Raw genomic sequence first — 25,693 nt, forward strand, 5'->3', positions numbered from 1 at the left:
ATTTTTTTCCAGATTTTTTCCTCAAGGGTCAGCGGTGTAAAATCAAACGAGGCGCGATAACGACGCCATCGCGCCGATAATAAAATCGCGAGTCGACTCGACACGGCGATAAATCCCGACAGTTGGGAAAATGGGAGGCAAACTCCCCCCAGGAACCCCGGGAAATAATTGCGCCCCAGGTCCCCGACTTTGATCCTCTTTCTTCCCGGCGAAGACTCTCATCCCTTCCGAAGGATCGACTCTAAGTACCCTCGTAAACAACCTGGGAATAATTACGCGTCGTCCCTGCGATCTGAGAGTTTCCGCCTCGGTGGAAAGCCAAAGACATCCCTGAAACCGATCCCCCTGCAGAATCTTCCGGGAAAAAGGAGTGCAGAGTTTCTTCACTCCTTTAATCTCAAGTCCTGCCAAGTTCCGCTCTCCTCGATTATTCCCATCCCTCGGATTAATATTTTTACCAAACGACGATCTGGAATTTCCTGCTAGATACTTAAAATAATTAACGTAATTCCCACTTAACGAGTCGACACTGAAAATCCCTGAAAACTTGACACTGACACTTACGTTGGCTCCTTATATAATTGCTGATCGTCCTGCGGTCGATTGCCGATTTTTAATAAATTAAATTAACGAGGTTAATCGAATTGTTTCATGTGATCCTCGCTTTTCAGGAATCCCACCCCTTGAGGAATCCCTGACCTACCTCATTGTTCATCGGCGCGGCGATCCTCGCCTCCGACTTCTCCTTCATCGTGTGCATCTTCGACTTTCTCCGCGACCGTCCATGTCGCAGCTTCACGGTGGCGGGCTTCGATTTGAAGTTCTCCGGAGGATAGACGCAGGCCAGCATTTTGCGAGGTCGTGTTCGCTTACATGGAGGTCCCTCGGGGCCGTACGAGGCCCTGGACCGGATCGATCTCAATTCGAGAAGAGAAAACGGAGGGAACCGCCGAGTTGGCCTCAAAGGGCGCCGACTAAACGGCCCGAGACTTATTTCTTCCAGGAAGTCGGATCCCGGGGGATGAATGGACCTGTTGATTTAACGGTTCCTCCGGGACTCTAGCCCCCTTTTTCCGCTTTTCCCGCCGGCCTCCGGCGAGCTTTTCACACGTGGGAGATCCTCTTCGGGGGGTGGCACCTCGCGGGGTGGCTCGACTAGCCCGTAAATCGGAGGACCTAAACATGGAAAATCAGGTTCCTGGAGTCTCCCCATGAAGACACCCCATATCGGGCCACGATGCGTACAGGGTGAAACGATATCGAGGTGGGAATATTCTTTAAACGGTGCTCCTTGTCGGCTCCTAGGGGGTCGCGCGTTATCACGAAAAGAAGTCGCGGAAAAAGTCGAGGAAAAATCGTAGGTTTTCTCGCCGATTAGGGAAACGAATGGAGGTCGGGAAATCATTCCAGGGGAATCCTGGCTCTATTTCCGAGTGACTAGACTTTCGTCTATACCCGAGGCGTGCTCAGGGTGCGAGGTGGAGATGCAGACAGGTGCAGTTGATGCAGGTCAAGGGTGCAGAAAAGCCTTAAAACTCGGCTCCGACCCTCTTCCAGGGAGTCCCTCGGTTTACGGAGCAAGAAAGTCGTGTCGCATCCGAGAAGTAAGCAGTGTTCCCGCAGGAAAGGCTTGCATTATTAATCTCCCCGGTGGAGGAGCGCCTTTCGGCGAGGTCGCGCGTTCGCCGCGCCGAAAAGAAAAGGGTCGCCTTTTCCAGGCTCCCGATATGAATATTTTTCCCATAAAAAATTCCAGCCATCCCATCGAGGATTACCCCCCTTTCCAAAAAGAAATGCCATATCAAGTTCCGAGGGAATAAAAAAAAAAATACATATTAAAGTAAATCCGAAAATACGGATTTTTAGACCGCCAAGTAGTCGGAGTAAAGTCGTTCCGAGGGAAATAATTCTCGCAAAGCTCTCGGATAATTTCAGAGATCCTCGATCCTTGACTTATGGCCATTCGGAGGTATCCGATGACAAGGAAATAGAAAAGGGAGAAATACGACCGATGAAAACGGCGGCCTCGTTAAGGGCGTCCTCCTCCCTCGGGAGGAGAATGAGGGGCAAAGCGGATCGGCCAACCTTTTCCTTGGGGATTTTTCCTCGACCCCTTCTCTGGTGGAATTAGAATGCCGCCGTGACCGGGGTAATATACTCCCGGGTACGTTTCTCGTTCGATTCTCCGATGCTTAATGATCGACGATTAAGGCCGCCTCTCGGCGCGGTCTTACGAGCTACCGAGTCGATCCTTTCCTACCTCGGCTCGTATTTCCGAATTCTCGGGTTGGGATTTCCTTTGACCCGGGGCCGCGGTAATTGCCCGGGATTTCTACCCGGTGCTCTCGTTTTCCTTCCGCTACCCGGTACTCAACCCAATTCGCCGAGGCAAACACCACCGGAGGTTCCGGCTTCCTCTTTATGTTATTCCCAGGGCGTCCGCCATTAGCGCGATCCGGTACCTTGGTGCCATTTGTATTTTCGGTACTTTTGCGCACATTACAGGTACCACAGGTACCACAGGTACCACAGGTACCCAAAGTACCCTGCGACCCCGCTATCAGCGAGAATCACCACCCAGAAAAAATAAAAATAAATTCCACCCTCACGTCAAACTACATCCCTCGATTTCAATTGCATAAAAAATCCAAGAAAAAAGAGGCAAATGATAAATATCCTGCTTGCAACCTAATAATCAGCAGACGTCAAGTTTACATAACAAATAAGTTACGAAATATGGTGCCTCCACATCGTGTCGATGCCGTCAAAAATCCTCACTCAGGGAACAAAAATATCGCCTCGCGTGACTTTTTATTATTTTCTTCTTTTCCACGGAAAGGAAAGAAATATAATGATCGCCACGTCTCTCTCGGACGCGTGATCTTGCAAACGATTCCCCGGTGATAAATAAACGCGGCATCGATCGAGCCGCAATTAAAGACGCGGGGGAAAAACCGTCCGCTCGGCGGAGCGAGCAATAAACGATTGGCGATCGTTACCGGAAAGAGCGTTTTACGGCGCGATTGCGTTGCCTAACGAGTAATTAACCCCCCGGCGAGTGTTCATCCCCCTGAATAAAAATCCCCTCGAATTCCAGGGCCTCGAATGCGCCGGCCTTCTTGTCGGGCCGGACGGAATAAAAATAATTGCCGACCGAGGGGAACACGCGAGGCGGCCGGCTTAAGTCAAAGGTCCGAGGGCCGGTGTAAGTACGTCAATGGTGTAATTTTACAAGCCCAGGACTCGCCGGTTATTTCGACGGATGGGCCTTTTTTACGACAAGGCCCAGCAGTCGATTTTCAGCGGCCCGTAGAAAGAGGCCCGGGCAGGTCCCCCTGTGACGATTTTATTCGTCGATCTCGCGAGGGATTATTTATTTACGAAGAAGACGAAAAAGAAAAATTTCAAAAATGGGGAGGGGAAAAAAAAGTACCTCGACATTCGAGGCGACGACGAGGATTTTCAGCGGTGCGTAAAAAGAAGCTCGCCTGCTACCCGATAATTTAATTCCCCGACCTTGGCGGGGGATAATTTATTTCTTAGCGAAATGGAGGAAAAAGGAAAATGGAAAAATCGGGGGAAATGTATCTTCGCAATATTCGAGGCGAGGACGACACCGTTCGGCCGCGGCCCCTTTGGACGGATCTCGGCGGAATAAACTCGCGGATTTAATTACCGGGGGAACGAGTTAATTTACGTCGATCTTCGCCCCGTAACTTTCCCGGCCGACTCTTTATCGGGACCCTGGAGCGGTTTCCGCTCGCCCACACTCGGCCTGAGGGGGGGAAAGGGAGAAAGAAGGGAGGAAGAAGTTATCCTCACGGCCGGACCGAGTCAAAGGTACGAGGGCAAGTTGGAGCTAACGAGGTAACTTAACGTCCCACCGACTTCCGATGAATATGTAACGCCGCGAAAATTGAGACTCAACTGGTAAGGGAGGATCTCTCCCCCTTCCTCATTTTTTAATATCAAATAGAGATTAATTCCATATTTAATATACCCCTCGCGCAGTTTCGGGCTCGCCCGAGAGTCTGACAGCCGCGACGTCTCTGGAAAGGATGGATAATAATTGTGAGAGCAAAAGGGGAGAGGAAAAAAAACTCGAGGACGAGTTTAGTGGGCTCTAAAGCGAGGGTGATTATCGCGGGATAAATAACGAGGACCGCGCGTCCCTCGACCCTGAAGAGGTCCCTGAAGAGGTCCCTGAAGAGGGCCTCGAAGAGGCGATTCCGCGTTTAATTAGCGAGGGAATAACCCCCCCATCAATTCCGTTAATCTCCGTCACCTCTTGGGGGTCTCGTCCTACCCCCAAAATCCGGCCTTTTTCCGCCCTCGATTTCTCGCCCGGGCGGAAAAGAGCCGAAGCCCCTCGTAAAACTTTACGGCCCCGCACTTTGCACTCGGTAACGTTTCGGCTTGCGCCGACGTATATTTAATTAGACCGTAAAAAGTGCTAAGTGAAGAGAGGGAGAGAGAGAGAGAAAGGACCGAGTCCTCTCTCGACGGACTTGGACGACTTCGCGGTCTCGGAGGCGAGATTCGCGGGATGGGTTTTGCGGATCCGAGCGCGGCCGTTTTGACCGCAGGAATGTCACCGCGATTACAAAATGGCTGGCCAGAACCTCCGAGGAGGACCCTGAAAAGTCGCCGTCTCTGGAGGGCCTCGGAGGCCTTTCGTAATCCCTCCGAAGGACCTCGAGAGAGACCTCGAAAATTTCCATCCATCGAAACCGACTCTACGTATACCATGAAAATTAATATTAATAATCGGGTGCACCGAGTCACCCAATACCTCGGCACATGATTACGGAGGTTCCAAGGAGAAGCGCGATGATAAAGAAATTTCATTAAAAAAAAAATAAATAAATAAAACAAGATAGACTCCCTGCCGAACATCACCCTCGTGGTTCGATAATCAATGTCAAGTGCCGCCGAAATCCTAAGTGAGCTACATTTTCACGGATTAAATTTCTTTTTTTTTTTTTCTCCTTTAATTCGTTGATAATAACGTTAAATAAAATAAACCTCGAATCAATTCCCAGGTGAGCCCGCGGTAATCAGTCGCGACGTTTGATTGACTCTCCAGCTGTCATCGAGGGGAAGGCACGAGTCTATTGAATTCGGAGCTTCTTTTTTGTTCGCCGACGCAGGAGAGGCCGAACGAATGGCCGTGAATACGAGGTGCGTCGATCGGTGATACCGGGTAATTTTCAATTATTTCTTGCCGAGGGTTATTAGACCCGGGGAGACTCGTCAACCCGACTCGGCCGATGCGAGATCCCGGACGACCGCCGACTCGTGACTGACACCGGATAATTGTCAATTATTTCTTACCAGGCGTAATGAGGCTCGCGGGAAAACCTGTCACAATATCTCGAAGCGGTATCGAGAGCTCGGCACGAGACCCCACGGCTCGTGATAACGAATGGCCCCCTTCCAATCATTTCCTCAAGACGCCCCATCGCGTAATTCGCGAGCCATTGAGCCTCGAGTAACGATTAAAACTGATTAGTCAATTAACGACATCCCCCGATAAGAGGTCGCTTATCGACTCCGATAAGAAATCCCCAATTCCATCCGGGTAATCATTTGATTTTCTCGAAAGCATTGGATACAATGGGAATTACCCGGGTGTTGATTTCTTAATATCGTATGATATCATAATAATTGGTTATTAATTTATGATCAAGGTGCACGACGCTCAGCGTCCGAGGGATGATCCCAGGGGAGGAAATCACGCACGGGGGTGTTTTTATCGGGTCAAGTCACTCGGGAAGAAATCCAGGTCTGAGAAAAACCTCGCCAGGTGAATAAACGAGGTCGGAGCCATCCCGGGGAACGAATCGAGAGGGAGGTCCCGGGGACACGCGCTTTCCCGCGGGTGCTAACGACGTTACCCCGTGCTCCCGTTTCTCCCGGCGACACATCCTGGATTCCGGCCCCACAAAGGGGTTCAAAGGGTGGCCTTTCTGAATTCCTGATGCCACTTGACCCACCCTTCGGGGCTTCTCGATACCGTTTGTGCCCCTGACAGGACTCGGACGGCCCGTCCACCCGGAACCCCCGACGTCTTCCCCGATTTATCCCGACCTAACCCAATATCCGGGATTAATTAAACGCAATACCGGATGCGAAAATCACTCTCGGGAGAGACTCGATTCGCCACCGGCGCTTCCGGGTGCATCCTGCCGGAGATGCACCGAAAAAATCTGCAAATCGTCGATACCGCCAAAAGAAAATTTTTTTTTATCAATAATAGATCATTAAATTCCAAACCGAGTTCCATTATATCAATTGCCTAAGTTATCCGTTCTCTGATGAATGTTTCTATCCATTTGTCGAGGGAGTGGCTGGATGGGCGAGTTGAAAGAAAAATCGAACTCCGGGGAGACGGACCTAACTCGGAAAATTCGACGAGAGGTACACAGGAGGTTTGAGATATATGGAGCGAGGCGAGTCGTGGGTTCTCGAGGCGGAATAAGCAGAGAGAAAGAGAGAGAAACAATGGGTCCGAGGAAAGGCTCGAAAACACACACGCCCAGGGCGAGGGACCTCCTCGATACGCCTCTGCGCCCGCGAGAAAGAGGTGAGGTTCCGTGACGGTGACTTAACCGGTGTATCACCACGTGGGTACACCTGGGTCCACGTGGGCGGTGCATAGCAGTATTCCGGGATGACTGAGAGACTCGAAGGGTGTGACTCGTCCCGAGGAAATATTAAGAAGAGGTACCATACCGCATCCTCCGCTCACATCCTCCGAATCCTTCTTCCCCCTTTCTAATTTCAACCATTTTATTCCCTATTAACCATATTTAGGTATTTTCAAACAGAACCAGGGATGTCAGAGACGCGTTTATTTCGCACGTCGACCTAGCCTCTAGGTCCACAAACCTCTCTTTCTCTCTACTCCCTGACTCGTCTCGTACCGGAACACGCGATAAATGCGCGAGCATCCGGCGCGACACGTCTGAGAAATAATAATGGATAGTGTCTGGCCACGTACTCGCGTACCACCGGACCCCCCTCCCATTGTTCCTCGTTACCCGCCGGTATACGCGCGATTCAGACCAACCCCCCCGGAAAACCGCCACAAGTAAGAACCCCTCCCCCGAGGGTGTTTCCACTCCCGAACGAAACTTCCCCCTGCGCCGTTTCATTCCCCTCGCATTTCCCGCAATTTCCTCCCTATCGCAACTAACATCAAGCCAAAATTTCTCACCCTTCCCACGATTTCCCATAAATACCCCATAGGTATGTCCCCGCGTCCGAACCGAGCGGAATCCCAAAATCTGATTTTCACCAAGCCATCCAACCCGACACATCAAACGCACGCAAGACAAAATGGGGTGATTTTTTTGGGGGAAAAAAAAAAAGAAGAAAATTGAAGAAAGAAATTCGGAAAAAGAAAATCTCGAGCAACTCGGAGAAGACGGTGAGACCTCATAGGTGTTCAAGGGCCAACAGGTATCCAGGGGGGGTGGCGGGGTAAGTAGAATCAAAGAGAGGTGCCGATCGATAAGGGGTGCGAACCGGAGTTATCGATAAGCCGGGTTAAGGGAGGATCGCCGATCGATTTATGGAAATTGCGTCGAGACGCGCCGCCTCGCGCACAAAGTTCGCCGTTTGACAGTCCTGACAGGACAAGCCGGTTGACAAGCCAATTTGGTATGCAAAAGGGTAGTTTTCCCGGTGGGGCGGAAGGGGGGCAAGGGGCGAAACGGACGGCGATCTCCCCGAGATTCGATTAAACGCGCCATCGGGGTCGCCCCCGGGGGTAGCCGATGTCAACCCCTGCCGATAAGGGAAGCTTCGCCCCCTCTTGAGGGGAAATATTGGGGCTTTCGGCCTCCGTGTTTTATGGGAGCCCCATCGATTATTTCCCTGCCGTAAATTGTTTATTTGTGCGGAATTCGGGGTAAATTAATTGCTATATAAATATATATATAAATCGTAATAACGTATCTTAATACTTGAAATTATTACATCGGTTGCGTATGTGCACGTAAATGCGAATGGATTTTAAAATATTGAAATGGGTTATTGAAATTCATATTTACATGTATACGTATTTATTTATGTAGCACTTATTTAAACAGTGCGCACTGGACTATGCCATGTAACGATTTTATGGAATAATTACGCATGGCTAAAATTCAATGTACGACCGAAATCGAGAAGAATGGGGCAAATTGATTATGACATCGTCCCGATGGAATATCGGGGCCACGGAGGTCACCCTCTCGCGTTGACTGATAAGACGAGGACCGCCCTTATCAGGCGGAATGCGAAGCAACTAGGAAGGGGTTCCAAGTTCGAGATTGCCTCCGTGTCGTCCTCGCGATTGCATCCCCGTCGACCCCGTAATTAAGTCCGTTGTGCAGGTAATTATCATTAGAACCCGATCGAGGGTCGCCCCCCTCGGCAATTCCTAGGGGGAAGCTCGATTCGCTCTTGATCGTCTAACCCTAGATTCCGGATGTAATTAAAAAAAAAGGGAGAGACAGCCATCAAAGTTTAAAGGATAGAAATTGAGAGAAATCCCTCCCAATAAATCCGGATAAAATCGGAAATCCTAAGTTTCCCCTAGAACCGAAATCCAGGGTCCATTTCGAGACGATGCATTATCGCCCCTCGGCAATTCCTAGGGGAAAGCTCGATTCGGTCTTGATCGTCTGACCCTAGATTCCGGATGTAATTAAAAAAAATGGGAAAGACAGAAATCGAGAGAAATCCCTCCCAATAAATCCGGATAAAATCGGAAATCCTAAGTTTCCCCTAGAACCGAAATCCAGGGTCCATTTCGACACGATGCATTATCGCCCCTCGGCAATTCCTAGGGGGAAGCTCGATTCGCTCTTGATCGTCTGACCCTAGATTCCGGATGTAATTAAAAAAAAAAGGGGAAAGACAGAAATCGAGAGAAATCCCTCCCAATAAATCCGGATAAAATCGGAAATCCTAAGTTTCCCCTAGAACCGAAATCCAGTGTCCATTTCGAGACGATGCATTATCGCGACCCTCTGATTCCATTATCGGGGATATCGGGCTATAAATCACGGCGGACCTTTTCCCGTGGGAAGAAAAAAATGGAGGAGTCAGGGGTCGGCCGAAAAGCTCGGCCCCTCGGCCTCTGGATCGTTTAAAGACGCGTTTCCGGCCCGGAATTCTCGGCTACAGGACGAAATCAACAGGTCTTCATCTATCGTTAAAGCGAGCATTACCACGGCCTAAGGGCGGCCCGTGCGGCACCCCGATAAATCTCGCGATTTCGAGGGGTGCATTATCAACCGGCGCCCCCGAGAGGATGTTACCACGTATGTGCATAGGTGCATAAGTGCATCGGCGCACGAACGGCCACCTCGAGGGGTCGAATCCTCGACCATTGGTCCGGGGGTGGCTCAGGGGGGTACAGTATGTCGAGTACTCGACAATGCCGAGAGGTGAACTCCATGCAGTGCGCACTGTGCACCTGTATGCACCTCCTCCACTTAGAGCCCAGATTTCGAGTAATCCGCGCATTGTTCGGACCTTGACGGCACAGGTGCGCGCGCACGTGGACGTACCTTAATCAAGGTACCAGGTAAGGGCGAAAATAATGGGGCCTTGACTGATAGCACAAGAAATTCCCAAGAAAATCCCCGTCCAGACCCTGTGTTAAATAATTCGGCGATCGAACGGAAATGGGGAGGAAATATCAGAACGTAGAAAAAAAAAATGGAGTAAAGTCGAGAAATTGAAAAATTAAAAGCCTGGAAATGGAAGAGACGTCGAATCGAGACGTCTTCGCGGAGGGGGCTCGTCCTCGGCGAGAAAACGTACCTCATGGGTTTGATTGATGCATCCACCGTGTACCGTCGTCTTTCCTCGGGATAAATCCGGCGGAAATGAATGGCATAAACGAGCGGTTTAAATTCGACGATTAAACCGCGAATGTAACATCGGCGGAGGAAACGAGCGTAGCTTAGGGCTTGACAAATTCATCTGGGAGATATCTCGGCCGAGGGAGTATTTTCTTATAATTAACCAGGGGGGCCTCCACCCCCGCACTTTTAATTACCATCCCCGGGGAGGACTCTTTTTCTTTTTTTAACAGTGGTCCCTCGTACCCCGCGGACGCCGTGATAACCGCGACCAGAGGAACGCTTATCAGAATCCTGCGAACATACACGAAGGCCTACATAGCAGGAAACAATTACTCGGATAAATAATCTTTTTTCCCACCGGCAGATCGCGATACACCTTCCACCTGCTCGACTACTCCCACTGAGTGGACGCCTGGAAATTGCACCGACCATTAGCGACGGAAAAAAAAAAAGGTATGTACATAATAACAAATATTGAAATAAAAGGTACCGTGGTGGGGAAAAAAAAAATGAGTCGCGTTTATTAAAACGATACTACGCGGGATATTTTACGGCTCGTGAGGAGGAAAAAAAAAATAGTCGCATTTATTAAAACGACGGTACGCGTGACATTTCATGACTCACGAGGAAAATAAAAAACGTCCGTCCAGTGTCGCGAATCGGCGTATGAAACGCTACTAAAAAATTAAAGAGGAATCGTCGCTGAGCTTCGCGCGGTGAAAATTCGAGGACGTGTATCTTTTTTCTTTCTCTCTTCTTTTTTTTTAATTCTGTTCTCTCGAGTTGCCGCGACACTTTCGGCGAAAAGTGGAGGAGGCGAGCCGGGAAAAAAAGGCAATCGTGTACCCTCGCGGACACTTCGCGCTTCGCGCGCCCTTTAACTGGCGGCCCTTTAAACGACTGTGGAGCGCAAGTGCAAGTGCAAGTGCACCTAGGGACGTATTTACGGCATCGTTGCCGCAGGCCGGCGAGTCGGTGCTGTCCCTTTGGAAGGTTTTCGCCCAAGCACGCAATTACGACTTGCATTTGATCGGAGCTCTCCAGACCGTGGGAAACGTCGCCTCCTTTACGAGACAGGTCCCCGGTTAGAGAAAATTAGAGACTAGAAAATCCTAGGGAATAAACCTGGAACTTTGTTACTGAGAATTCTGCCAGCCTTTTCGACAGAAATAAAGTGGAATTCCCTCTTGAGAACTTTTTCTTTTTTTTTTTAGCTAATGCAAAAGTCATGCGTAATTTCTCTGTCATTTATTATTTAGCGGGGGACAAAATGGACACCCTGTACGCGCGTGTGGCCCTTTTCGAGAGAATACCTATTGGGTCTCAGGTATTCTTGCGGAGGCGGGGTCCGTTCTTCTGAGAGGGTCTTCAATCTTGGCTCTCATTGGTTGATCAGCGCGTCACCGGTTTCAACGGAGCGAGGCTCAAGGACCGGGTCGTTCGCATTTTGCGTCCCAATTCGCCGGTTCCGGTCGCTTTTGCGACGGAAGGACCGCGCTCGCGCACGCGCGTGGAACGGATGACCCGGGAAGAAGGCGAGCGTGCGCCCTCGCCGACCGCCGTGGACAAACTGCACGCGACCGCACGCCGGAGAAGCGCGAGGAGACCGCGGGAGGGTGGGCGCGCCGAGCGCCCCCGAGCGCCGGCGGAAACGGCCGAAGCGAGCAGCCGCTAGTGGCCTCGCGGGTCTCGAGGGTGGGGGTAGTCTCGCAGTCAGTCGGGGAGTGGCGCTCCACGGGAGACGTTCTCCTCCTGTCGAAGACCGCTTCCAAGCGAAAGATCTCGATCAGAGGATAATTCCATCCCATCCCAACACGAAGTTACTTCCAACGGTTAAATGTAATCTCTTGGGACCTAAAAACCGCGTTAATAGAACCGTTTCCCTAAATCCCTCACATCTACCATACCTCGCGGTTATTCGAGTATTTTCCACTCCCGGTGCAGCGGGGAATTAATTCGACGTTGGCGGAGCGCTGGCGCACGGGGGACGCGAAATTCGGAGAATAGAATTAGCGAGCTTTGTGGGAATTGCCATGTTCTTTTTTTTTTTCCCCCAAGATAAATCGGGCTTTCGGAATACCGGCGTGCGTGCCGGGCGTTAATTAAGCGCTCTTTACAAGAGTGCAGGATGAACGTCCGGTCGTGCGTGCGGCCATTGTTGCCGGAGGGGGAAAAGTTGGCCGAAAAGTTCATTACCCACCGGCAGTAAGGTTAGATTTAAGACGAGAGACGCAGATGGACGGCGGTTTCTTTTCACGCCCACTTCCGGATCCCTCGAAAAAAAAAAACCGGCCTACCCGATCGGGAAAATTACAACTCCCGATTAGCAGCCAACCCTCCCTCACCCAGGAAATAGCGTTAATTTCCCTGGCCCAAATGAAAAAGTAAAAAGAATGTCCCATCTCGATCCCCGGTATACCGGAGCGAACGCGCGACGTCCGTGCGGCATGAATATTAATTCCCATCGAGGGGGGGAAATTTAAAATTATTCCTCAACTTCTGCCAACATTGCTCGTTATGCAGCTTGTTAGAACGATAATCACGGTGGCCGCGTCCGATTCCGAGAATCACAGTACCATTACGATGGCACACCTCCAACGTCACCAAGAATGGCGACGTATTTACATATATTTCTAGACACTCCGAAAAAAAAAGAAAAAAGGAATATCCAACCCGAGAAATATTTCCCCGAACAGTGCCAAACAAAGATATTTTTTTCATTCGACCGAAACTGGAAGGAATTGAATGCGGCGTTTCGCCGGGATCGAACATCAGTCATTTTTTGAATTAACCGAAGTATTTCATTGGTTCGATGAGTTTGGTAATTTTTTTTTTTTCTGACGGTGTGTTAATATTTTTCATATTTTTAGGACCGCTCGCCTCGGTCGAGGGCGCATTCTCCGAGCCATGGGGGGTCCCGAGGAACCTCGCCTGTCCATTCGACGTAGAAAGTCATACGAGAGCCGCAAGGATCGAGGAGCGTCCGCCGAGGAAAGAATGAGAAAAAGGGAGGGAAGGAGAAAGAAAAAGACCGGCGAGTCCTCTCCAATTACCGGAGACCTCCGGCGTCGTTCGCCGAGCCTAGTACGTACCGGCGCACCGAGTCGGTACGTACTAGCTGGTACGGTACGAGACGAGGCCTGATCTCGAGACCGAGACTTGATCTTAAGACCAAGCCTCGTCTCGAAACCAAACCATCTCGAGAGCCCTCTCGACCCATGACTCGCCGATCGTGGCCGAGGAATACGATCGTTCCATTTTTTAATCTACATTCCCCTTCCACATGCATTTTCTATATTTCTTTCCTCACTTCCTCCGCACTGCGTGGAATTACTCCGATGGTGTGAATGTAACACGGTAACATGATAACAAGATAATAAGATAATGTGGGCCTAACAGGTGGCGGTGGCCTTTCTGCGGTCCTTCGGTGATAAGTGATACCTCGCACTTCCGGTTTATAGGGAGAAAGAGATCCTTTAAGGTACGCTGTTTTTTTTCGGTCGCTTTCCGGGGATTTTGGACAAGAAGGGGACAGGGGGAGTAGGGGGTGGATTAATCTGAGATTTTTTTAATATCTTTAGTTGCAGAAGGGGAAGCAGGGAAGATGTCGACTCGCGTGCCGTTTCAAGATTGAGACACGGGGGGAGTCGCGTGTCTCTCCGTGTCCGAGGAAATCGCAGGCACGTGAGATATCCTGGACTCCTGGAATGAGATTCCAGGAGGAGCCGAGGAGCGGCAACTATCAAACGAGTGATCACACGCTTCCAAGGACTCGCGTGCTCCTCTGCATCGCGAGCATTGTATTTCTGCCCCGTGTGTCGCGATTGCCCTTCGAGGAGAGTTAATTCCAATTCTTGGGATCCCTCGAATGTTTCGGGAAAGGGAATGATTAAAAAATTCCAGGTTCCTCGGTAACATTCGATAGGGAAGAAAGTAAGGATAAAAAACAGGCCGGCCCTTGACGGACTCCTGTGTCTCTCCCTAGGAAAAAAAAATCGGTTTATTCCAGGATGTTAATAATCCTTCAATTTAGAGAGTTAAATCCCGGGTGGAAATTCCAAGATTTGAATTTTCAACAATTTTTCTGAGAGGAAAATTTGTCCCCGTGGAAAGGGGCGAGGCGAGGAGCGATCGGCCTCTATGGAAGGCGCCACCTTAATTCGGGCCCGACCCTTGATAAAGAGGGGACATATTTTCCACGCAGAATGGCGCCGTCTCCTCTCTCGTGATACCGGCGATACCGGGATGACGAGAAACCACTCGCGTCCCGAGATTAGAGGGGAAATACGCCGACGTGTACGAGAGCCGGCCTCGTCCTGGCCAAATCCGCCCAATATCCGTGGAACCTGCGGCTCGTCCCGGGATTGGGTGACCATCCCTCCACCCAATTTATCCTCCCGGGTGCATTCTTGCTCGAGGGACTTCCTTCGCCCGTGATGAGTCCTAAATCCGAGGCAAGGTGGGAGGCCCGAGCTCCCTTTTGACGCAGGACTTCTATCGACGTCGATTTTCTACGATGAATCCGAAGAAGTAACACCCTCTAAAAAAAATTCCCCACCTTCCAAACCTATCCAAGATGAAGGTAATTTCGCTCGACATTGCCCTCCCTCCATCCAGAATTTATTTCGGCAGCTAGAACAAGGATGATCGAGTGTAACAATTTTTTGGAGGGTGCTCCAGGTGTTGTGTTAAGGTACCTTGTTAAGGGAGAGCCGATAAAATATCCAGGGGGGTCAGCGGAAAAGTAACAGCCGCTCGAAAAAATTCTCAACCTTCCTTTTCAAGGTGTCCAAGGTGAAGGTAATTTCGCTCTATATTCCCCTTACGCCATTCAGGATTTATTTCGGTTGTTGGAACTAGGGTGATTGATTGTTACCATTTTTTGTCGGGGGTGCTTCAGGTGTTGCGTTAAGGTACAGTGTTAAGCCGATGAAATTTCTAGGGGGATCAGCGAAAGTGGTGGGAATTAATTCTCACGGGATGGACGACCACTTGGGAAATTCGAGCGAGGGTGGGATTGACAAATGGCGGCGCTGGTGAGGAGTTCCTTGGGTTTCTCTTCGGTTTTTCGGATTCCCGGCCTCGGGGACCGCTGTCGTTCCATTCCCACGTTTAGACGGGAGGAAACGGGAACGGGGAAACGCGCTGGTCAGTCGGACGTCGTTTTATCGGCGGGAAGGCGTGAAATAACGCGCTCCATCGGACCCGTGTATTTTATTTTATATCTCGAAACGTGGACGGCCCGAGAATTCCCGTATCCTCGCCGAGACGCCCTTAAAGTCATCGCCTAAAAGCCCCCAGGGCGCCTGTCTCCCTATCGGAAGGGAGGAAATTGACAATAAAAATAAACCCAGAGTCCAGTTAGCCCCGAAAACGAATCGCCGCATTCCTGGGATACTCGCCTTCCCGTGGGACTCGAAGAAGTCACCGAGAGAAATCCCGAAAAAGGGACCACGCTTCCAGGAACGGACATTTCCCGGCTCCTCCACCAGTTTTCGGGATCTCCCCACCTCGAGACTATTTATCCGAGATTTTTCAACCACCCATTTACCTACGTTCCGTGCATATATACCGAAACACCGATCGAGTGGTCCGTCATTTTTATTTTTAGGTGTGACTTTCTTTTAATTTTTTTTTCTTTTCAAATTCCTCCCTTTTTTCTTTTATTTCAGACAACGTCTCCATTCATTCCGACCTCGAGGTCGACTCTGGATCGGATCTCATATTCGAGCTTCGGTATTGGTTTCGCAGTCACGCCTCGAGGAACATCGGCACGTGAAATATGTAATTTCGATAGAGGCGAGTTCTTTCGCGAGGGCCGATCGCGGATGCGGATTCCGCGCTCTCCGCGCTTAACCTTAATTAAAATGGAATCGCGTTAATAAATCGGGGGAACTTATTATGCAAATGGCACTGCCTGGCGGAGCCTCTCGCTGGGTGAAATGCACGCGAAGCGATACTCCTCGTGAGATATTCATCGACGAGGTCCCGAGGACATTCCCGCGACTGCAGCGCCGCTGGGGACGAACTACGACATTTTCCCTCGGTTCCCATAAATTGAGGCGCGGCCTTAATTTTATTTAAATCACCACCCCTTCCGGCTGAAATTCTATGGCTTTCGGAGATTCTCTTTTTGGGTCTAACTAATGATTTCTGTGATATGGAAGGACATTTGACGTCGAGAAGACGACTCAGGGATGAGGCGTAACGACCGGTCCCGATCTTTGATCATCCGCTCAAAGTCGAAACCCTTTCGAGACACGTCGAGGGTCCCCGGCTTTGATCTTCTTCTCTGCTCGAGAGAGATCTCGTCTCGCGACAATAATTGCCACTTTGGGCATACGGTATTTACATATATTGGCACGTGCCAGTCTCCTAGACCGGCGACGTCAGTCGCGACGTCGTCTCGTCTTGGCTTAGTGTCAATTGTCCCCCGTCTTAAAAAATCCCCGTCAAGGAGCCTCGCGACTCCACCAATAGGAGCAACAATTACCCAACATTTACGGATTTACGTCCAAGTCGTCCATAAAAACGTGAATTGAGAGACCAGAAGGAAGGTCCTGAAACTCATGAAATTTCCACTCTTTTAAAATTTCTATATAGGTATTTTAAAAATAGTTTATAAAAAATCAAATCTCCCGAGTTTCTGAACCTACCTTAGGGTCTCCATATTCACGTTTTAAAGTATGAAACGATTTACGACACCCAGCTCGGAGAAAAGTTTCATGAACGATTGAGCTTTCGGATGCCACTTTCACATACCCTTAAATGATTAATAAATCAATTTAACAGCAGTTTCAACGTTCACTTGGCGTAAGGGATTTATTTTCATTATTTCAAATGTACTCAGGGGGAGTTTGGCTTTGACGTGCACGTCTCGATTTCAGGGAAATCTGTGTATTGTCAATTGTCGTCTATTTACGATATTTGGAGGTCGGCACCGGACGCTCCTGCCTCCGTCAGCTGATCCGGAGGACACGTTCAGGACGCAGGACACGGACTCGATGGCGTCGCTCGACAGGACCCTCAGAGTGGTCCTCATTTTCCTGGCCGACGTGCTCTTCCCTCTTTTGGATTGGGAATTTGGAACCGCCACACGTGGCGGAATCGCCGCCCGACTCGTCCGGCCCACGGATACCTTGGATACCTTCGACCGTAGGTCGAGCAACCTACTTCGTGGCCGCGCCCCGCGTACACTAACTCATAATTCAACCTTTATTGAACAACGGCCACGGGTTGCCATGGGGACATTGCGCCAACAACACGCAATCGGAAGCAACCTAGCATTACCTGAGGCGGCTCAGGTTAGGGCGAGCGGGTGAGGTGGAGGTGGGCCGAGGAGGTCAGGTCAGGCCACCCTGGACCAGGTTAGACCTGATTAGAATAAGATGAGATAGATTAGAATAGCTTAGATAGGTTCTACCTCTGGGTGGATTTCCTTACGAAGAAATTAAAGGAAAAGAATTGAAGAGGAAGGGTGAGAGGTTCGATCAGGATGCGGAACAGGGTGGAGTAGGTGTGGAATTTTTTAGACACCAGATTAGGCTCCACCTCGAGGGGGGATTTATTTTTACTAGGGAGAGATAAGAAGGAATTGATTGCCAGAGGGAACAAGGAACGAGTCCGAGTCCTTGGCGCCAGCGGCCCTGGTTTCCGGCCCACGTGGTCTTTCTTTCGCCCCTTTTCTTCAGGACAGGTTTGCGAGTGTCTCTTTTCAAAAGCGGCGGAGGGTCTTGGCGGTCCTTTGCAGGATTTCAAAGGGCCTGGCGTAATTCAATTCCGCTGGAACAGTCCGATTTTAGGGACAATGAGTCCTCTCGTCCTCCGAAAGGATCCGGGAAAGGCTAGACTTTCGAGTGGACGGGAAGGACTCTGCAATCGACGGCTCGATGCCGATGAGAGATGAGTCTCTCTTGGGGATAGGAAAGAAAATAAGGGGGGAAGAAAAAAATTTTAAAGGACCGCCGCTTCCTGGAAGGATGACCGAAGGATGTCTCGAGCCCTGGGAGTCATTTTCGGATTTTTCCTCTGTATATATTTAAGAAAATCCCGAGATGAAGGAATTATCGTCGCGCTAGGAAAACCGCTCGTCAGGACTCGGACCGGTGGAGTTCCTTTAGTCCTTTTTCCTGGTTTCCTTTATTTCGCCGACGTGTTTCCCGACCCTGGAAATACCCGCCACTCTTGCTCGCCTTTCCACAAAACGAGGCCGAGCTTCCGTGCCCCATTGGGGGTGGGTAAAAAATTCGGGAAAATTCCTGCAACAGGAAATCCCCTTCCAGGAGGTCGCTGCAACCTGTCGGGAGGATCTGTCTAAATCCCACCTGAAGGACGATTAAATCCGGCCGGCCGGAATTGGCGATTTTAAGTATTTCTCGGGAAATTCTCTTCGTCCATTGTCCAAAATCAAAGTGGCGATTTCTTTTTCATTCCCATTTTCTTTTTTCTCAAGAGGCGAAGCCTCGCCCCACGGTAAACCTCGACAGCCGAATAAATCCTGGATATAAATTTCCGCTGACTCGCGGCCGAGACGCGGCGGTTTCCCCGAAAATTCGACGGGTGCGGATTCGGGCGGAAAACGAGCCGTCACTTCGAGCGTGCATTCCGGGTAAGATATTCCGAATGCCGGCAGATAGAGAAGAAATATTCGCGGCAACGATTTCCGATGCTCCCGGGCGGTTCCCGATGTGGAAAGATGTCGGTTGGTTTTTGAGGGAAAAATGGAAGAAAAAAAAAGGAACCTAGCAAAGGGGAAATGAAAACAATTAATTCGGAAGGGAGGAAAGAAGTCCCCTGAATGAGGAATCGGAGCCGAGGTGGGAGCAAGGGGGGAGAAAGAAAATAAAAATAAAGGACGCGCGAGAGAGAGGAACACGTGCGATATAAGAGGGAATCATTCCTCTCCCCGTGTATCCCGGGGAGCAAATAATTCCACGCTCCTCGGCGAGGAGGAGAGAAAAAGAAAAGGCGGACCATCGCCTCCTCGGACGACGCAGACGGAATGAAAGTGAGCCGGTGGAAAGTTGTTTCGCCGGGACAATCGGGCCGTAATAACTTTTCCTCGCCTTTTCGCGCTAACTGACACCTAGGCGGGATGCAAAATTAATCAATCGGAGGGAGGAGAATTTCACGCTCCAAAATTCGGACCCCAGCCTGGCCTGAAACTGTTTTTCCCACGAATTCATTACCTCTATGTTTATATTTCTTTTTATTTTATCTACATTTAATTTTCTACACTTATACGCGTGTTCGTGAAATCTCGAAATATTAACAGGAATTTTTTGGTTTCCAGGTCGGAGGAAATATTCTCCCCCGCCCGGTGGTCCTTGATAAGGCTCTCGCGATAAGGCTCTCATAAGGCCTAAGCACCGTAACCGAACCCCAGGATGCTCCCCTTAAAGCAGATTACTGACGGATTACCTCTCCTCGGATTTCATCCTGCAGCATCCTCCGATACTTACGATCTCTCCGTTCCCTTATCACTCGCCCCCCTCGAAGAGACTATCATCCCCCTTATCTGCCTCGATTAGTCTCTAAATAGTTTCCAAATCTTGTTTAAGGAAATTCCCCATAAAAGCGACATCGATAAATCTGGATGCAGGTGCCGCACCTTGCATATCGTTAAGCTGATATGAAAGGGTCATCCTATATATATATATATACAAAACATCAAAATATTGATAAAACTTCTCGTCAAAATGAGTGCACCGAATCATTTGGAGAAAAGTTTTATCAATATTTAGACGTATTGATATATAGTATGACCCTTTCATATCACCTTAACACAGAGATGCGTCGTCGGTCGAGGACCAATCTCGATGGATGGCCATCCAAAGGAGTACACCTTCCCTTGCACAATTCCTATGGGGTGCAGGTCCCGAATTCCAGGAGGCGTCAAAGGACCGTCTCCTTTCCGGCTTGGCTGACTCTGGTGACAAAAGTGGCGCATGGCTTTCAGTGTCGACAGGATTCCATGTAAAAGGCGACAGGAAACGACCATCCCATCCCATAAAGCCCGCCAGGTGAGGCACCTTGTCGGCCCCCCTTTCCCACGCCCTCTTCCCCTACACCTGCATTCTACCCTGAAAAGAAAAAAAAAAGAAAAACATCCTCGAACCGAAGAAATACCTGGTTAATTCAAACCACAATGATTTGTCTCCAATAAACCCAAATGAATTTACAAATTGTTTCTTCTTTCTTTTTTTTTGGGTACCGTTCGAATATATGTTTCTGGTTCAATGAAAAGGTTTTTCTTTTTTCTCAAGGTATTTATGCAAGATCATTTAACGTTCGATTTACCTTCCTCCTGATATGGGGATCTAAGGTGCGGAAGGGGTGGATTTAATATCTCGTGGTCTTAGGAGTATATCTATGCTTGCCCTAGCCGGATGAATCAGAGGGGGGACTCGATTGCTCTGGAATATTAATTATACCTAGGTGGGAAACTGGCGGGTCCGAAAGGGTGAAGATGCCTCGGGGACTGCTCGGGGGTGGCATATTCGCTCCGCGTCGGAAACGGAAGTGCAGGTCCTCTGCGGTGACGATTCGGCGATAGGAATCCCGAGACGCCACCGTTGAAATCCTGGAGCATTCCTGGATTCGACCGAAATCGGTCCACGTGGGTGCTGGAGTGCTCCGATTATTTCCGCGGTGATCAAGACGCGTCGCGTTGCGTGTCTCTAAATGATTCTGGATTATCTCAACAAAATTGTCATCCTGTACATATCAACCCGTAGAAATATTAATAAAACTTTCCGCCAAACTGGAAAATTGCGACGCTCATGAAATGTCACTTTTGAAAGGAAGAATTCTTTTATTCATCCCAGACTAGAACCAAGGACGCCATTTTATTTTTTTTCTTTCTTGAAAAATGAACGTTTCGACTGGGAAAATTAAACTATTCTTTTCTTTCGACCGTTCATTTTGATTTACCTTGTATTTCATTTTTAAGGTTCAGGGACGTTAATTATCGGCATTATCGGCTACGGAGTACCCTCTTCGTGTAAATCGACGTCGATCGACACGCCTTAAGGATATCTCTCTCGCGTATTTCCGGCTCACCGGGACGAGCGATATTATGTCGAAGCGAGGTCTTGGCTATCATTACCGCGCAAGTACAATCCAGCTCGAGCCGGCAATAAAGCCCACTCCGCTAATGAGGCCTCGAGCTTAGCGTTCCCGTAAGCAGATCGACCGCGAATTGGATTCCAGATAGGGAAGATGATCGGCGCATTTGCATACGCGGGGAGTAATGAAGCGTCCGCGATTCCCATTTTCCCGGAAGGAGGTTCGCGACGTCTTTCTTTCCCCCCGGAAATCGATTTATTTCCCGCTCGCGGATGTGGCCTCCCCCCTAGAGGGGGTCTCCGCGTTCAATCCGGAAGCGTTTATTTTTACATACGACCGCGGAAGGTTTCCGCGGAAACGGTATTTCCGGGAGGGTGGAAATAATCGGCCGAGGGTCCGGGGGAGGTTTCGCCCCACTTTCCACGCCAGGGGTGAAACGCCCCCTCCTCTTCCTTTTAATCCGCCGAAAAATAGAATCCTTACCGAAGCAATTATAAAGAATGATATCGAGATCTCGAGGTACAATGTCTATGAATTTTTAGAAATTTTCAAGACAAGGGAAAAAAAAATCTAAGGGACCGTTTCGACTTATCACCGGCTATAGGACGACCTTAATCGCCTCCCCTGAAGTTATTCTTTTAATCCCGATTAATCCAAGGGAGAGTACATTGCATAGGGCACTTTGCCATCCCCTTTCCATAGGAAAATTCTTCCTCGATCGGCGCAGGAATTAAGCGCGTCGCCAGGGGTAGTTAAGGGAGTTAATGCCGAAGTTACCCTTTGATAATGACGCGATGAAAGGCGAATGATTTCCCGAGCACCCTTTACTCCAAGTAAATGAATGTACCGGAGTCTTTTAATAACGAGCCGGGAGAAGTTGTTACCTCTGGAGTTTATCCGATTACGCCGGTACACGGGGGGTATTAAATGTACACGAGTCGCCACATATGCTAATAACTAAATGCTAATGGGATTGCTTATCCACCCCAAACGAGAAGGCAAGGACGGCATTTTGAATACACAACTTCGATGCGCGCTCGTTCGGCCTCCAACTTCTCCCCTCGAGTTTCATAACTTTTTCATGCCTCACCCCCCTAGTGCAATTTAAGTTGTAAATTTGTGCCCTCTTAGATTTCCACAAGGTTTAACGAGTGGATATCGGGCCGCCGTAAGGGGCAGAGCCGATGATGCAAACTCGAAGGAGGCACGTCGCCCAAGAGGGGGAAAACTTCGCGGGGGGTAAACTTCCGGCCCGGGAATGCAGGTAATTTGTTGTTCGCAAAACTGCGGAAAGATTTGCAAGTAAAGCGAAATCAAGGCCGTCCAGGAGGCTGCTCGGCATCCCGTCCGAGATGCAATCCCCTCGCTGGGGTTGCACCGACATATGCAGCTCATTAATAAAATAAATAAAAAAAAAAGAAGAAGCGAGTGAAAAAATTAAAAAAAATAAGAATATATTCCCTGGATTTAAATATTCCCGAGGGATGAACTGCAAGGGGGATAATTTCATTAAGATCGTCACCGCCCATCCTGTAGAGGGGTTCTTTTTGTGCGGATAGAAAGGGCGTCGCACAATGAAACGGAAGTCCTTTGATCGCCGCCCCCCTGCCCCAGGGTAACTGGGTCGACCTGGTCCATTCGTAACCAGGGGGTCCCATGGATAGGAGGACGGGGGATCGAACCGCGATTTCCGATCAGCTGTTATTAAATACTCGCTGGGCACGTCTAATTGGACGTCCCGCGAGGGACTGGTAACTCGTCTCTGAGCTCTTATCAAGGGGAGTCGTCCTCCTCTGATAAGGGGGTTACGAGTCCCCATGCACCCTGTCTTTCGACGGCGTTAATTGCGAAGTTAACGTCCGAGAGGGGAGTTAATTAAGAGACCCCTCCCCTTGGAAGCACCCGAGGGTCTCTGACTGGAGAAAAGTTATCGCCGAGTGGCTCCAATCGATAGCGCTTATCAGGTCCCCGCGAGAAGGGGCGGCGATTCGATCGATTGAGTTCTCTTTTTAATTTCGAGCTGCTCGGAAAGAGAGTCGGTAAATTCAGGCGGAAGGTGATTCATACGCAGATCTTTGGAGACACATTTGTCAGGGGAGGTTTACTGCGATGCACTCGGGGTCGTCGATGCATTTTGGAGGGGGAGGAAAAATCTGAGGATTTCCCGAGATTCGATCGATTGAGGTCTCTCTTTTTGTGTGATAATAAATAATGAAGGGGTAAAAAAAATCCGAGGATATTTCCGAGTCACCAGGGGATGCTTCCAAGATGTGCGACGAGTCCCTCTGAAACGTCCCCCGGACATGAAATAGGTCATCTCGACTCTAAGACACCCCTCAAGACCGACTCCAGTCTGAAGTGGAGTTTCTAGGTCTGGCTGAGACGTCCTCGAGGAATTCTGTTTCGTCCACAGAGGAGGAGAGCCAGGTCGTGCCTGGTGGCCGCCACCCCACGAGGGGTCCGGATTTATGCCACCCCCAGGTCCCACAGTAAAATCCCCCGCTTATTATTATCTCCAAATAATAACTTGAAAATAATAAAGTGGGCGGCGTATTTCATCCGACATAACGTCCACTCTGAAACTACCTCAGGAATTCTACATGAACCCCCTCTTAATTGCACCCAATTTTTCCAGAGCTCGTGGCGGCGTCTCGCCTTTTTCCACCCACTTTCTGAAATGCACCACCCCGAGTGCAAGAGGCCAGTGCACGCTCCCACCCTTGCAGGGGGTAATTCCATTTACTTTATTGCCTTGTCTTCCCTCCCCTCGCCCCCAGTGAATTTCCGCGCCCCGAGCAGGACTGCGTCGTTAAACAACCTGAGAAAATTCCATAGTCCTTTTCCCCATCTCTTTTTTCCTTCGAGATTTCACGGTCGACGTCTCTTGCATTCGAATGCAATTTCCCGCGAGGGGTTGAGAATGCGAGAAAGAAAAAAAAATGGAAATCATTCCTGGGTGGGATTCAGAACAATGGGATAAAAAGAGGGCTCCATCGCGAGGCTGTCTTCGGGGAGCCTGAAATGCCAACTCGTAGGGCTGCACTTTTGCAGTCGTTGCACTCGGTGCAACGGCCTGAACCCTTTGAAGTCCTCCCCGACTTGGGGTGTCTCTGCGGTGTCTTCTCGTAGACTCTTTCCTACCATTCTTTGCCTTCCATTGATCCGACGGGACTGCACGGTTCGGGTCTCCCCGATGCACCGGTGCACCTATGCACAGGTGCAGCCGACACCCTGGAGACAGGTAACACTATCCGTGCGACACTTTGCCATGCCGATTTCCGCGGTTGGGTTACCGCTGCGGAAAGGGGACGGAAAGGTAACGAGAGCTCAAGTGATTACCGGTAATTACGCCAGCTGGCGACTGCAAGAGAGAGCGAGGTCGATCAGCTGATTTCTGTCAACCGCGAAAAAAATGTATTTTCCAGTTTTTTATCAGTCTTGGATACTGAATGCTGGAAAGGGGTAAAAATTAGAACTAATCCCGAATTTGGATAGAAAATTGACTCCTTGAATGATGGGTCACCCTGGTAGGGTTAAAATGGAGCAGGATATTTTTATCACCCGTGTGATACCAGGATCCGGGACATGGTGCATGACATTAACCCGGTACAGGTCGAACCACCGTGTTCCGAATATATCGGAGGAGTTCCAGCCCCAGAGGGGAGGGGGCAGGAGCGGTTCAAACTTTCGGGAACAATGGATGGCGATTGTTATCGACAGCTTCGTCATTTCCATGCACGCACGCGCTCCCGAATGTAGCCGAGGCGATTGCAGGGCCTGGAGGAACGTTAACGCAGAGGGTTGGGTGATAAGGATCACCTTAAAGTGCCAGTGGGGGTCTCTTAGGTAATCGGCTGACCAGGGTAAAAAACCGATTTATCGGGTCCAATTTTCCAAAATTGTCAATAATCAACCTCACTTGTCTCTTCCTTTCTCGATAAAAAATTCCGGATTCCTAAAATACCTTCGAGGTCCATCGTCGCGCTTTTCCGAAACGATCAGAGATTTGCAATTCGCGTCGCTTCTTCTCCAGAAATCCGGAAAAGAGGAGTCTTATCGCGGGTGGGAAATGGGTCGAGATAAGAAATCCAACCTGGGACTCGCCGAGAGGCGAAGAATGCCTCGCAGGGGCCGATTTTGGAGGAAAGCCTCACTTACTTTCTTGTAAGCCCACTTGACGCTGCGCCGGAATTTCGCCATCGGAGAGTCGTCCACGAGGTAGTACTCCACACTCTCGTCAGGGTCGGGGCTCTTCGGGGTGTCGGACTCGATTTTCGCGTCCACCTCGTCGACGTCGCTGCCCGTCGGTTCCGAGTACTCCGTTATCGTGGACAACCTCTTCGGGTCGCCCTCGGTCGTTGAGTGATCCATGACTGCAACTTCGCGGATCTATCTTCCGAACGACAGCTCGAGGCCTTTTGTCTCCCCTTGACTTCCTATTGTTATCGGTGACAATTCGAAACTTCGCTATGGACGCGTAACGAAGAATGACGCTGGTCAACGACGGGGAAATAAAAAAATTATGTTGCCCCAGGTCGTAAAAATGGCAAAACCTGCCGATCGGGATTTTTTTCTTCTAATCGTTTCGGATCAATTACCGAGATGAATTCGCGACGTTTGCTCTGATTATGGAAATTGCGAAACTCCGCGAGTTCATGTCCCGAGAACGAGTAAGCGGATCTCACGGGCCTCCGTTTTCTCCCGAAACTGAAATTAGTCAACCGGCCCTCTTACCAACTTATCCGACAATTTCGAGTTTAATT

The 25,693-nt window shown here is 49.8% G+C and overlaps 1 protein-coding gene across 3 annotated transcripts in view; it reads right to left on the reverse strand.

The window, feature by feature from the left end:
- The window catches only part of LOC105698854 (apoptosis-stimulating of p53 protein 1), a 67,774-nt gene extending 42,447 nt beyond the window's left edge, over nt 1-25,327 (reverse strand). Inside the window, exons 1-2 of one of the 3 annotated variants that reach the window (XM_012423457.1) lie at nt 11,177-11,399; nt 704-1,176 (exon numbers count right to left, since the gene is read on the reverse strand). In XM_012423457.1, coding sequence (XP_012278880.1) covers nt 704-850 — 147 coding nt within the window. In that variant the 5' untranslated portion in view covers nt 851-1,176; nt 11,177-11,399. Of the gene's footprint in view, nt 1-703; nt 1,177-11,176; nt 11,400-25,088 lie in introns of those variants that run through there. The other 2 variants (XM_023434040.1, XM_012423458.1) reach the window with 2 other exon arrangements.
- Between the last annotated feature and the right edge of the window lie 366 nt (nt 25,328-25,693).

This window comes from Orussus abietinus, unplaced genomic scaffold (assembly GCF_000612105.2).
Source record: "Orussus abietinus isolate OABI.00-Male unplaced genomic scaffold, Oabi_2.0 scaffold12, whole genome shotgun sequence".
In the NCBI taxonomy this organism is placed as follows: Eukaryota; Metazoa; Arthropoda; class Insecta; order Hymenoptera; family Orussidae; genus Orussus; species Orussus abietinus.